Genomic DNA, 14,434 nt, shown 5'->3' on the forward strand with positions numbered 1-14,434 from the left:
CCAGGTACCCTGGGCAGTCCTTTAGCTTCTCAAACCATCCCTTGCTGTTTCTTTGTTTGTGTGGAATTGACAATTTTGTGATTTAGAAATATGTTTATGTAGCGCCTTCCATCATTCTTGAGTAACTGTTCTCTTCAGAGCCTCACACTATGGGATCCTGTTTACTTTGTCTCCATAGAATTTAAAGTATGTTACACCGACTCTAAGCCTTTTAGATCTCAAGTTGAATAAGTTTCGCTCGGGTACAGATATGAGCTCTGTCATCTAGCCAGACAGTCAGGCCTTTCTCATTATTCCTAGCACTTTCTGCGTTGCTCAGTATTCTTCATTAGCATTCCATTTGCACTGGCATAGTCAGGCAATGCAGATTACGGTCCACTGTAGTTATATTTCATGAGGAGCACTAATGGCGTAGGAATTTTGCACTGGGCTTTTAGCCATAAGATCAGCAGTTCAAAACCACCAGCTGCTCCCTGAGAGAAAAGGAGACTTTCTACTCTTGGAAAGAGTTACCGTCTCAGTTGGAATCACCTCTTTGATGGTGAGTTTTGGGTATACTCATATTTGCCAATAAATTACTGTGTATTTTGGGCACATTTATTAAACTTCGTCAGCTTCATCTTCCTTATCTGTTGGTTATAACACAGAATCAGACTGTGATGATCACTGAAGCAGTTTTAATGCTAATATCTATGTTTTTAAATCATTCCAAATTACTTTATAGATATTCTAATATAAATATTAAGCAAAATTAGTCCCACAACTTTGCTTTTATGACGTATATCCAAGCTGTTATTTATCTGATATATACTTGGAGCGTTGCATTAGAGATTCAAATATTGAAGAACTTTTAAATTGTGGGTAAACAACCAATGTCCCAACTCTCTCTCTCTCTCTCTCTCTCTCTCTCTCTCTCTCTCTCTCTCTCTTTTAAAGAACTCACAGTTTATTAATGGTTAACAGTTAATAGGGGAGGAGGGAGGAGGAGAGAGAGAGGGTCAACGCTGATTGAAAAATGACGATGATGATTGTAATTACTGTCAGTACGGTTTGTTGTTGTTACGTCCTGGAGTCACTACTACTCATCGCCACCCTGTGCATGACAGAGCAAAACTGTCCGCTGCGTAGGAGGGGCGAGGTCAGGCTTTCTGCTCCGGTAAGGAGCTAGACTCTTGGGCACTCCCCGGGCAGTTATGTCCGATCATGTTTGTGGTGAGTCAGAATACACTCAGTAGCAGTGAGTTTGGTTTGGATTGGTTATGAAAAGCAACCATTCAAAAGGTGAGAATTCAATTAGAGATTTCTATAATATATATAAAAGTCTGTGGTTATGTCAGTATACTTTTATATCTGCTTAGCATATTGTCTATTGTTGCCTACTATACCTGAAAATGTAATCTGTTGTGATAAGAATTCTTCTAATTTTAGGTATGAAGTGCATTTTAAATTAGAATTCATTCAGATGTAATTTTAAGCAGAGAACAACAAATTAGTAAACATTATTAAAATATAGTTTAGAAAGCCTTTTTACACAATTTGTTGGTACCAACCTATCATGGGATCCAAACTCCATGTACCATATATACTTGAGTATAAGCCAACCTGAATATCAGCCGAGGCACCTAATTTTACCACAAAAATTGCATTTTAAATGTTGAAAAACTCAGCTTTATAAAAAAATAAATTTTTTAAAAATATTCTGCTTTACATGAGTACATACGGTATCTTAGTTTGGAAAAATACACATTGACAGTTTACCTTAAATTTGTGTTTATGGAAAAGGTGCTGGGTGGAGAGGTTAGGGACTACATTAACTGTTAAATCATACTAAAGAAACCATGGCTCTCATGTCCTCTCAGTCATAGTACCACCTCCTCATTTTTGGGGATCCCTGGAAAGGCCACAGAAAGCCCTCGCTCTCCTGCGAGGGCTCTGTGGGCTCCCCCAGGAAGACACTGTGCTCCTGGTGGTGATATTGACACCCAGCAGGCAAAAGGGGTTCTTCTCTTTGCTATTGTGGCTGCAACCCCTTACTGGCAGTGAACGCTTGGCCTGACCCAAGTCTGTTTGGTTTGGGTGAATATTTTAAATGATTGAACCTTAAGTGAACTGTTTTTATCACTACAATAGTTTCATGAAAATATTTTATAGCATATGTTTATGTTCATAATCCTGAGGTTGACAGAATTCAATTCACATATGCAAGGGTTGTTCTAAAAATAAACTCCATTTCAAAATTCAGCTTAAGCCTAAATACGAAAGAAAAAAATGATTTGATTAGAGTTCTTGTGGTGATTATAGGACAGATCCCTTAACTGTTTCACAAGTGATGAAATTGTGTTTTGCTTTGTAAGAAAGTATCTGTTCTATTTCTAGGTAAACGAAATTTACCACGATGAGTCCCTCGGTGTGCATATAAACGTGGTCCTGGTGCGCATGATCATGCTGGGTTATGCCAAGGTAAATGTCTGACCATAGGAGACCTGTGAGCCTTGGGAAAGGTGATCAGATAGAAGACCACCTGCTCCCGCTACCCTCCAGCGCCGTGTGTCACTTAGTTCCCTGTGTTGTTTTGAGCTGAGGAGCAGAAGCTGCCAGGAGCTGGAGAGGAAATGCCTAAAGTGAGCCCGTGCCCTGATGCCTGTGCTCTGGGCTCCCTCATCTAACGGGAATGGGGAGGTAGACTTCACCTTAGGCGCCGCTGCCAGAGTGACAGTAACTGGATACTGTTGTGGAGAAAGAGACTTTCCTCCTCTGTCCCCATCGCCAAATGTTTGATTCATTGTTCATTCAAAAAGCCTGTGTCTCCTCTTCTCTATAGCAGACTCTTTCTAGAGTCTGGGAATATATGAGCAAACAAAAAGACCAAGGTCTTTGCCTTATCTTGATTTGCTAAAACATGCTTTGACATGTGAGTCTTTCTACTTATGTTAAACACATAGGGACGATTTTTCACTTAACACAGCTTTTATCCTTTAGAAACCAAGATTCTGCATCACCAAAAGGCACACAAGTAAGCTTTCCATAGAATGCAACATAGGAGAGTGATTAACTTAACAATTTCCTCGAAGCTTCAAAATACACACACCTAAAATTCATCCTCCTGCTTGTGAAATACTCATGGACTGGTGCGCGTAGCAAACAGGGACAATGCACAGGCTTGCATGTTCTTGGCCACTTAGCCTCCTCTGAGCATTTGCTATTGACAGTGTGCCCCTGCTCTTCGTCCCCAACCCTGAATCCAAGTCAGTCCAGCTGGAGATGGGAACTGCGTTTGGTGGGTTGTTAAATCATGTGTTTGTTTGGATAAGTATGTGGTTCATATATAACCAAGGATGCAAATTTTACTAAGAATATAAACACTGATAATAATATTTTCTGAAATGTAACCAAAACGTCAGCCTGTCAAGTTCAATTTGGGTTCCAAGTTTAATGCCTCACTTTATCAGAGCTCCTTTGGGAAGTATGGTCGGTTCCTGGCTTTTAGTAATGATAGGCCCTTTTCTCTCTCACTTTTAACCCCTGACCTCAATGTGATATCCTAGCAACATTCCAAGGAGCTTAAGTTCATTGATTAGAACTGCAAGATAAGAGCATCTTCCTCTTAATTACCAGGAAGTTGAAAGTACGATGCATTGTTTTACTTCTATTTTTCAGGATGGGGATACTCTAATGTGATCACTCCCCCTGAAACCAAGACCGTGCCAGCTGTGCCATCTCATCGGGGAATTTTTATTCTCCCTAAATGTTGATAAGATTCTTCCCTAAAAGAAATACACGGAAATCTTATCCAAGAATCTTTTAAGCATATCTGGAAAATAAAATCTCATGCCAGAATTGCTCCCTCAGTTTTTCTCATTAATATCTATGAAACCAAAAAGTGCGAGCTGAATCAAGACTACTGAAACTCTCGCCAACATGATTAATAATTGAGCTGCCTTACAATAGCAGATCTCGGCAGCAGATGTTATTATAAATAATGTCAGTGAGCGTTCACATGGGCAATACTGATCACTATGGAGATAGATATCTTTGATGTACAGCTAGAATTCTGAAAGCAAAGTTCATATCTAAATAAGCCCTAGGTTGTATCCTTGGAGCGGTGTTGGCATAGTGAGTGAGACTTTGGTCTACTAACCCCAAAGTCAACAGTTCAAACCTTCCAGCTGCTCGGTGGGAGAACTTTCTACACCTGTAAAGGGTTACAGGCTTGGAAATCGCCGGGGCAGATCTCTGTCCCATAAAGTCGATATGAGTTGGAGTTGACTCTGAGGCAATGAGTTTGGTTTTGTGTTTTGATTTAAGCTAGATTAGTAAACCATTATTTAAGTAGAATAATTCCAACTTTCAATTTCAGAAAAGGTTGTTAAAGAAATCTCAGTGAAGAAATGACATGTGTCTTGAACATATTGTTTTCATTTAGTCCATCAGCCTTATAGAGAGGGGAAATCCGTCCAGGAGTTTGGAGAATGTGTGTCGATGGGCTTGCCAACAACAGAAATCTGATCCCAACCACTCTGAGCACCATGACCATGCAATTTTTCTAACCAGGCAAGATTTTGGACCTGCTGGCATGCAAGGTATTTCCATTGATATGTAGGAGAAATACATAAGGGCATGACTTTTCACAAATGTAATCCTAAATTAGACAGTCGGTTCAAATGTTCCAAGCTGTATCACCACTTTCCACCACAAACAGCTAAACATACTTTTTTACTTCTTCTATTGCTGCCAGTATCTTCTCTGAGACTCAGAGTGTTACGTGCCTCTTCGAGACCGTGGTCAATTTCACCTTCCTTTAATGACAGTGCCTCTGGCTTGGGGAAGCGGGTGCGCTGTAAAACTCTAAAACGCGGTACGAGTCCGCTGTCTGGACTGAGCACAGAGAGGCCATGAGAAGTGGCTGCTGCTGAAGAACTTTCTTCCAAAGCCAGCTTATAGCTAGATGATACATTTTTTTAATTATTTAATTGGGAGTTCATACAGCTCTTCTCACAATCCATCCATCCATCCATCCATCCATCCATCCATCCATCCATCCATCCATCCATCCATCCATTGTGTCAAGCACATGTGTACATTGGTTGCCATCATCACCTTCAAAACATTTTCTTTCTCCTTGAGCCCTTGGTAGCAGCTCTTCATTTTTTCCCCTCCCTCCACCCTCCTCCCTCCCTCATGAATGCTTGATAATTTATAAATTACATTCTGACGTGTACTTTGGGAGAAAATGCAGACAGATTGTTTTCTTTTCATTGTAGACGGAATTTCAGGCTCTCTTTAGCAGTATGGTGATTGGAAGGCCCAGTCCATAAAACAAGATTTAGTTGGTAGACACACAGAATGAATGGTAATCCCGGGCACTTCCTTCCCTCAGGAAAGGGCAAGAGAGAGACCATTACCTGTGGCTTTCCCAAGAGAATGTGGCAAAATGCTTGCAGGCAAATAATACTGCCCCTGTTTCCTGAGAAGTGCCCCCACTGCCCCACCAACTAGGCAAAGGTCCAGTAGTCATTCTTAATGGGTTTTCTCAGAAAATGAAAATAAAAGTAATTATCATTCTCTGCAGGATATGCTCCAGTCACAGGCATGTGTCATCCAGTGAGAAGCTGTACCCTGAATCATGAGGATGGCTTTTCATCTGCGTTTGTAGTAGCCCATGAAACCGGCCATGTGTAAGTCACTCCTGACAGCCTCTTCTGTTTCCTCCCTGCCTCGTCTGCACTGGGGGCGACTGCATGCCAAATGCAGGGAGCTGAAACAGCAAGGAAGTCATGTGCTGAAACTAAATGAGTAGCCTATTGCTTGGAGGTTCACGTTATGCTTTTTGATAGCTATAAGGCACAAATAAAAGTTGTTGTTTTTACCTCATTGATTGCTTTCTGATCCAGTTTCCCTGACTTCTCGTAGGAAGTCCCTTTGACTTCAAAATATACGACAGTCCCAGCATTAATCTTCCATGCTGAAACAAAGCTTCTGAGAGTCTTACCAGCGGGGTCTCACTTTGTGTTCCAGGTTGGGCATGGAGCATGACGGACAAGGCAACAGGTGTGGCGATGAGACCGCCATGGGAAGTGTCATGGCGCCCCTCGTGCAAGCCGCCTTCCATCGCTATCACTGGTCCCGATGCAGTGGTCAAGAGCTGAAAAGATACCTCCAGTATGTCCCTTGCCGCGTGTCCCAGGAGTGTTTCTGCTGCCGCGTGAGCACAAGCAGGACACTCAGTGTCAACTGAAACCCCACGACCCCAACGAAACTCCCAGTGACTGCAAACGGTCGTTCATAATAAACATGTTCTATTACTCAGAGCACCTGGGAGAATCATTCCACAATGCGATCAAGATATTTTAAAATCTAAGCCCCAAGTCTGAATGTTTTTAACCGAGCTTTCTCTCTACTCGGTTCTTTCTCTCTAATCAATGCCTTTGATTAATGGTCAAACTTGAGTTGAATATACAGGGAAGATCATTGTCAGGTGGCTCGTGTTTATGATATCCGAATCGAGTCTCAGGATCTGTGCTGCTGGGAGACCTGGGGGTGCAGCTAGCAACCCAGAACAATGTGCGCTAGCATTCCTAAGTATTAGTGGGTGCGCTTCCGCAAGGGGAATCAGCATGCGGTCTCCTCCAAATGGGCCTGAGACCCAGCCCTCGAGCTGTGTGCACAGAGGAGACCTGCCTCTTCTGATCTGAGGAAGCTGCAGGGGACTTGATTGGAAGCTCCAGTCCAGTGACTGCTTGCACTGTGTTCCTTTTTCAGTTCCTACGACTGCCTCCTCGATGACCCTTTTGAACATGACTGGCCCAAACTCCCAGAACTTCCTGGAATTAATTATTCTATGGACGAGCAATGTCGTTTTGATTTTGGCGTTGGCTATAAAATGTGCACTGCGGTACGTCAACCACTGTCCATTTAGATTTTGCAATTTGCAGCTTATTTGCTTAGCTCCTATTTGGTGAGCAGTACGCATTGATTTGTGCAAAACCAATACTGTCTGTCATGTTTTTTGTTTTCTGTGTTGACACATGCCAAAATTTAGCGATTAAAATATATAAGTGAATACTTACCGCGGAAAGAAGGATGGTGGTGTGTTTTTTTGTTTCTTTGCAGTTCGAAAAGCCAGGCTTTACAGAGGTTTGGTAACATGAGTTTGGTAAATAGAGGAGCAGGACTTTGAAATGTTGGTTGTCTTGCTCCTCCCGTTGGCTCTTTTTCTCATTTGGTTTTCAGACATGAATCTTAAGCCTTCTATCAGTGGCTCTCAACCGTCCTAATGGTGTGACTCTTGAATACAGTTCCTCATGAGGTGGTGATCCCCAACCATAACATTATTTCATTGCTACTTCATCACTAATTTTGCTACTGTTTATAAATCAGGTGACCCCTGTGAAAGGGTCATTTGACCCCCAAAGGGTTCGTGACCCACAGGTTGAGAACCACTGTCTTAGATAGATTGCTTTTCTTAATCCTATTGACCAGGATTCTATATACATGTATCTGTGACCAAGGAAATGATTGTGCATGAGAATCATATGCAAGTCGTCTCGTAAAGCAAAGGACTGGGAATGCGGGCTGCCCTTTGCAGCTCATGTAGGTCAGTCCTAGGTCTGTCCAATGATTAGATAAGTATAAGGTCTTGGGTGCCATGTTTACCATCTCTGTTGCTTAGTGTTCTCATGAGCATAATACGGAAAAATGAGGATTTAACGCAGCTACAGTGTTTAGTACAATAAAGGCAGAGATGGAGTCTGTTAAAGCTATTCTTCCATGTGCCTATTTAGGTTAGAGGTATATTTGATTAAATGTCTGTGCTGGTATTTAGTAGCTCATAAAATAAGAAAGGAAAGAGTTTTGCATAGTTGAAGAACATTTGTGTGTTAGAACAATAACAGTTATTTCATGGTACTGAGAGGCACGACCTGTGGAATCTTCCACATGATGACACTGACAGCTATTTTTATCTATGAGGCAAATACTGCCTGCTCCTAAGTACGTCAATTAAAGCTTTAACACTGGAAATTATGGAGGGGTGGAATAGTACAATTTTTGCAGTAAGTATCAGGGATTATGACCTACCCCCCAAAGTCCAAAACTGATAGCAGTAATTTTAAAAAAAACTATGATTGTGTGGTGAATTACCATATCTCCATGCCATTGAGTTGATGCCACCTCATAGCGACCCTAAAGGACAAGATGGAAGCACCCTGTGAGTTTCCGAGACTGTAATTCTTTACGGGAGTAGAGAGCCCCCTCTTGTCTCCCCCAAAGCAGATGGTGGTTTCAAACTGGGGTCTTGCCATTAGCAACCCAGTGCATAGCCATTGTAGGCAATGAATAATTAAAATAATATTTAATATTTTAAAGACTCTAAAGAATGTTGAGATGCTTATATTCATATAGAAAGACTGGAACGAGTGGAGGAAAAACACATACAAATATTGACGTGTGCTTTAATATAAATTTGAATGTTACATAGCACAGTAAGAATTTTTTTATGTTCTTAGAATGAGAATATCAAGAATACTGTCCTACTTAATAGCCCAAAGTGTCAACTAATAACCTACATCTTCAGCCACAGGAGAGGGTCTCAAATCGTTTGTGGAAGCAAAGAGAACAGACAATGGCATTTCCTCACAAACTTTTTGACCTACCCTTGTATATCATTGTGAGCATCAATATGTGGACACTCTATAAGCTATGTAAAGGTATTGTGAAAGCTTACTATGCTTTACATAGTTAGGTTATGTAGAAAGTTTGTTTATTTTTCTTTTAGTCAACTGATTATTTGAATATTTGTTCTTCCTTCGACCTGCCTGGTTCTTGGGTGCTCCTTTGGCCCAGTGCTCAAGGCCTGAACTGCTAAACAAAGGCTGGTGGTTGGAACTTTCCAGCCACTTCATAGGAGAGAGATGTCGTGGTCAGCTCTCCACCTTCTTTTTTAACAGCAAATGTTAATTGCCAGTTAGTTGCATGCTTGCATTTAAGTTTATCACCTTTATTTATATTCAGCACTTTTCATCACCAATCGGGTGAAAGGGAGGAAAAGGGAGGAAAGATAAAACAATGAGCTAGACTGTTGAAGGGTGTTAACTGGGGCAAAATGAGAGATAGTTATCCACAAGAGGGAGAAGAGGTCTTTCAGTCTACTTTCTTGAAGATTGCCGCTCTGCTTGCGTAGTGGCTTATGCATTAGACTGCCTATGGATTGGACAGCAGTTCAAAACCACTAGTCCTCAGGAAAAAGATGAGTCTTTCTACTCCTTTAAGGATTTACAGCTTTAGAAGCCTACAGAGGCAATTCTACCCTGTCAGATAGGGTCACTATGGCTCAGAATCACCGTGATGGCATTTCGGCGTTTTCTTAGGGAGACAATTGTACTCTCTTCTCTAGGTTGCTATAAGTCAACTCCATCACAGTGGATTAGGGCTTTTTGGTTGCATGTTACTCATAAGGAGCTCCTGAATGGTACAAATAGTTAAACTGAAGACTACTAGCTAAAAGGTTGGTGGTTCAAACTCAGATGCCTAGGAAAACACACCTTAGGATCTACTTCCTATGGAGCAGTTCATCTCTGAGCCACCTGGGGTTGTTGTGAACCAGAATGGCCTTGATACCAGCTGACAAGGGCATCTAGTTTATACCTACAAAGAAGCCACTGGGATGGCATGAAAGCTATGCAACAATTACAAATTTCACATATAAGCTGTTAATAGAATTGCTAACTTTCTGTGAAATTCCAAGGTGGCCTATTCTCAAAGCATGGAAATGCAAGCATAAATCGGAAAGCATTGTGTCAAAGTTATAGAAACCTTTAAAAATGGTGTTATTAGTTGTTGACATAACCTTCTTCTTGGCACATATACTTACAGAGGCAGTGTTTCCTATCTCTACCCTTTCCTCAACAAATTCGGTATTTTCACTGCATACCACATTAAAATGTCTGCCTTGGCATCCTTAAGGGATTCAGATTGTGTTCATTTAACATGTTTTGTTGTTGTTGTTGTGTTGGTTTTTTTAAAATTCTGGGAACTGAAGGAAGCCGGAAGGTGCCGAATCTGAGTTATAGGATAAGGTAAAAGGGTGAAAGGGTAAGGTATCCCAATAAGGTTCATCTAGGACGGCCCTAGCCATCCTCTCAGAATGAGAGAGCACATTGTCCTCATGGGGAAATTTTTCCACATAACTTTCATGACCTTTTTCTCACCAATTCAGTTTCCTTAAAACTTCGTTATATTAAAGCCTCCCATCTCATCAAGTGTCCTTTGAGAAAATCTATCAAGATCACATTTATCGTCTCCATCAACTTCAGTGCTTGAATGCAGCCCTGTAAATCTCTTAAGAAGCCATGCTGTTTGATTGGACTTTGTCCTGAAGACAAGCTAGCAAGATTAAAACAAGTTATTACTGAAAGAACTTGTCTGAAACTGTCCAGTGGTCGCAGAGACATGTTTAAACATATCTCAATTGGAATAAACATCTGTAAGAAAGAACTGGAACCCCTGTACCAGTGCATTTTGATTGACCTTCCTAGACAAGCCATTGTTTGTCCTTAATTTACAAACACAGACTGAAAGCATGCTCTACTTGAAATTCTTATGCAGTCCTTTCTCATGGTCCGCCACAGCTTTTATCAGTAACGTGAAATGAGGAAGGACAAGAGGAAGGACATGAAGATACTGTATTTCAATGAGAGTTTGCTTCTCTCTTCCAGTTCCGAACCTTTGACCCATGTAAACAGCTGTGGTGTAGTCATCCTGATAATCCCTACTTCTGTAAGACTAAAAAGGGACCTCCGCTGGATGGGACTGAATGTGCTGCTGGAAAAGTGAGTACCTGGGTCTACGCGTGGACAGGGATGTTGCCTAGTGGTCAACTAAGAGAGGCTGGGACAGATGTGTGTACATAGCTGCAATGCCATGATGCATGAGGGTTCATATGGCAGTACACTGAGAAAATGTCATCCACACCTACATGTATGAGCTAATACGACATGTCACCTTACCATATGAATATATCCCCTACTTACTGACTCATGCATCGAGGTTCTGAAAATCAGGCCATTATCCCAATCAGTGTCATGTATAAAGGAGGGGGATCTGAAGACAACCCCAGGGCCAGCACCCTGGGAACAACTGTGTCCCAGGCCCTTGTGGCTGCTGTAACAAATTCCCACCGATTTGATGGCTTGAAACAACAGAAATGTATTCCTTCAAAGTTCTGGAAGCTAGAAATTCATCATTCCTTTCCCTGAGCTGAAATCTCGGTATCAGCGGAGTCATACTCCCTCCTGAGAAACTAGGAGAGACTCTTGCCTCCCGTAATGTGGGGCGGCTGCCACGGGCCTCTAGTTGTTGGCAGCAACACTCCAGTCTCTGCTTCTGTGTTCATGTTACCCCTTCCTCTTTCCTGTAGGTCACATCTCCTTATGCTTCTCATTTATGGGGACTTTTAAAACTTTGTAATGGCATTTGAGGCCCACCTGGATAATCTTTTATCAAAACCTTTCATTTACTCCAGGCTGCAAAGCCAAAGGCACCTCCGCCCCACCCCCCCCACACACACCTTTATTCCCCCTAATATGCTATGAAGCTGCTAAGTCCTTATTTATGCCTTTGGGGCCACCATTCATCCCCTGCAGATGAATAGGAAGTCACTGCTCAATAGAATATCAACCCCCTGCTAGTAGGATTTGATTTACTTGCATTTCCTTGCAAAAATCATGTGAATTTACATTTGGCTTAGCTCCTTGGGGAAAGATGCCCAGAGGTTTTAAATCTCAAGTGGTGCGGTCAGGACTGAATGCCTAGAAACTGGCTGAGTACCAAGTTCCACTCCTCACACGGGGAAAGATACCCAAACTCAGAACAAAGGCATGTTAAGAACTCACTTTGAAGAGCCCTGTCTAGTTTTGAAATTAGAAATTGTAGACAGGACTGAAGTTGGCAAAGAAAATGTACATAGCCTTTTAGTTTTTTATAAACCATTTAAAGCTCTATTTCAAATGTGAATAAGCGGCGTTTGCTGTAAGAATGTATGCATTATAATAGTAAACACTTGCAATTGTTATTGTTTATTCAATGCTAGACACTCTGTTAAATACACTGCCTAAAATAACTTTTGACTCAGATAGTTAATTGACTCATTGCCTGTAAGTCAGCTCTCAACATCCAATTCCCCTAAATGGACTTGTGTCATGCTTAAGTGTTGAAGGTAGAGCTGAAGCTTAAGAAATACACAGTTATATGCAGTTTGAAGAAAGCAAATCAAATATTGTAAGGAAAGAAACTACTGTTTCTGGAGGACCCACTTTGGGCTAGACTCTGTGTTAGGGACCTCTGTGCTATGGGGGTTCTATTGCTATTGTTGTCAGGTACCTCACAATTGTCTTTATGTGTGAACCCATATAGCAACCGCTGTGTCAGTCCAGCTTGTTGCAGTGTTCCTCTTCTTCTAAGACCCTGCTGTTTACAAACATGATGTCCTTCTCCAGAGACTGGCCCCTTCTGATAACACCTCTCAAGTATTTGGGATGAAAGCTTACCATTTTGCTTCTATTGTCCTTTTCGGACAGATTTCTTTGCTCCGATTAGGACTCTAGTTTATTATTTACTGCCCTCATTTCCTGAGCCCCAGTTTGCCTCATCTAAGAGGTAAGAATGCTGTTTGTGAAGGTGATCTTTAAAAAGTATATAACATTTCCAGTATGGATAGATAATTAAGGATATATTCTGGATATGTTAAATTGCTTCCCTCTCTCCCCCCATAAATCAAGGCCCATATTTTCATGCAATCCATTTTAAAAGGAGCATATTACATTTAAGAATCCTAATATTATTGATAATGAAAGAAGAATGGTAAACAGTACTCACACAAGTCAAGTGCTTTGATAAGTCTTAGTGTTTACAGTATTTGATACTCACTGGTGAATGTGTCCTTTCCAAACTCACGTGGATGAACTTTTTCATTTAAAATTCTGTGCTTATGAAATGCAACTTTAAATTATTTCCCTTGTGCTGTACCAGGGTAAATGCTTTTGAGTACTTTTCAATGCATTTTCATTTCAAAACCAAAAAGAAATGAAGCCTTCCCCCAGGTGGCTCTTCAAAGGCTTGGGCTGCCATAGGTAGAGGTGCTCATCTTTGTCCTCGCTGTCCCCAGTGGTGCTACAAGGGTCACTGCATGTGGAGGAATGCTGACCAGCAGAAACAAGATGGCAATTGGGGATCGTGGACAAAATTTGGCTCTTGTTCTCGAACCTGCGGGACCGGTGCTCGTTTCCGGACGCGCCAGTGCAATAACCCCATGTGAGTACTGCATCCCTCTTCTCCCACTGCACTGCTAATTATTTGGGGAGCTAGCGGAACCTATTTCATTATGCTGTTCTGACTATTCCATCTTACGAAGTACACATATAATACAGGATGAAGAAACTGCTGGTTCACAGTGTTATAATCCAATGTCTGTCTCAATTAAGCGCAGTCCTCAGAGTGTAAACGATTAACATGCTTGGCCGTTCACCAGAAGATTGGAGGTTCATCTCCACCCAGAGCCATCTTGGAAGAATGCTCTGGTCATCTGCTTCCCCAAACTAGCCTTTAGCTACCCAACGGAGAGCGATTGTATTCTGGCATACACGAGGTCACCTTGCATGGGGTTGACTCCATTTCAGATGAACCTCCACTTAGCAATCTTGGGGAGAGAAACCACTGATGAAGTGACAGCTCGAGTGAAGATTCCAGATGGTTGAAGAATTAGTGGTGCAGAAAGGAGCTCCCTCCTCTCTTTGGGCTGGCACCATGTGAAGGCCAGGCCTGTCCAAGAAGGAGCAGGACCAGCCCTGCTAGGGCTTAGAAGGGGTTGACCTCAGAGTGAGGCAGCAGGAAGAAGGTTGAGGGAATTTTAGGGTAACAGTTCATGCCTTCACTCAAGCTTAACGCCCCATTGAGGGCTCAGCAAACTTGATTTGGGGAAGGAAAAAAGCAACTGAAATATTGGGCTTTAATGATGACCTTCTTCATTGTTTAGAGTTTCATTTGTAAGCAACCCTTTTTGTGTCTGGTAGCCTCATTTCTCTGACAATGTGTTTCAGTAAAGACGATCCGCATCGCAAATGCCTAATCTCAGAAAGAGATGACAGTAGCTTTCGTGTTAGTAATAAAACCAATATCAAGGATAACCGTCAGAGCAACTCAGGTTCACTGTGAGCAGGCTCTGCTCTGAATGCTTTAAATGGCTTAACTTAGCGAATTCTCCCAACTCTCCTCAACAGAATGTGATACTGTTATTTGTGTTTTTCATGTAGAAACTGAGGCCTAGGGACTGTGGTAAACATTTCTTTGAGTTGTAATTATACATTTTAGACATGTTGGAAAATAAATTTCCCTAGTCAAAATATATGGTACTACTTTCTTGAGCCCAAATGTGGGCTGCCTT

At 41.8% G+C, this 14,434-nt stretch overlaps 1 protein-coding gene across 1 annotated transcript in view; it reads left to right on the forward strand.

The window, feature by feature from the left end:
- Positions 1 to 14,434, forward strand: part of ADAMTS3 (ADAM metallopeptidase with thrombospondin type 1 motif 3) — a 298,163-nt gene that overhangs the window by 249,907 nt on the left and 33,822 nt on the right. Inside the window, exons 6-12 of the mRNA XM_075544217.1 lie at positions 2,377 to 2,460; positions 4,424 to 4,580; positions 5,570 to 5,675; positions 6,016 to 6,159; positions 6,760 to 6,892; positions 10,713 to 10,826; positions 13,160 to 13,305. Of these exons, the coding sequence (XP_075400332.1) occupies positions 2,377 to 2,460; positions 4,424 to 4,580; positions 5,570 to 5,675; positions 6,016 to 6,159; positions 6,760 to 6,892; positions 10,713 to 10,826; positions 13,160 to 13,305 (884 nt within the window). The remainder of the gene's footprint in view (positions 1 to 2,376; positions 2,461 to 4,423; positions 4,581 to 5,569; positions 5,676 to 6,015; positions 6,160 to 6,759; positions 6,893 to 10,712; positions 10,827 to 13,159; positions 13,306 to 14,434) is intronic.

This window comes from Tenrec ecaudatus, chromosome 3 (assembly GCF_050624435.1).
Source record: "Tenrec ecaudatus isolate mTenEca1 chromosome 3, mTenEca1.hap1, whole genome shotgun sequence".
Taxonomy (NCBI): Eukaryota; Metazoa; Chordata; class Mammalia; order Afrosoricida; family Tenrecidae; genus Tenrec; species Tenrec ecaudatus.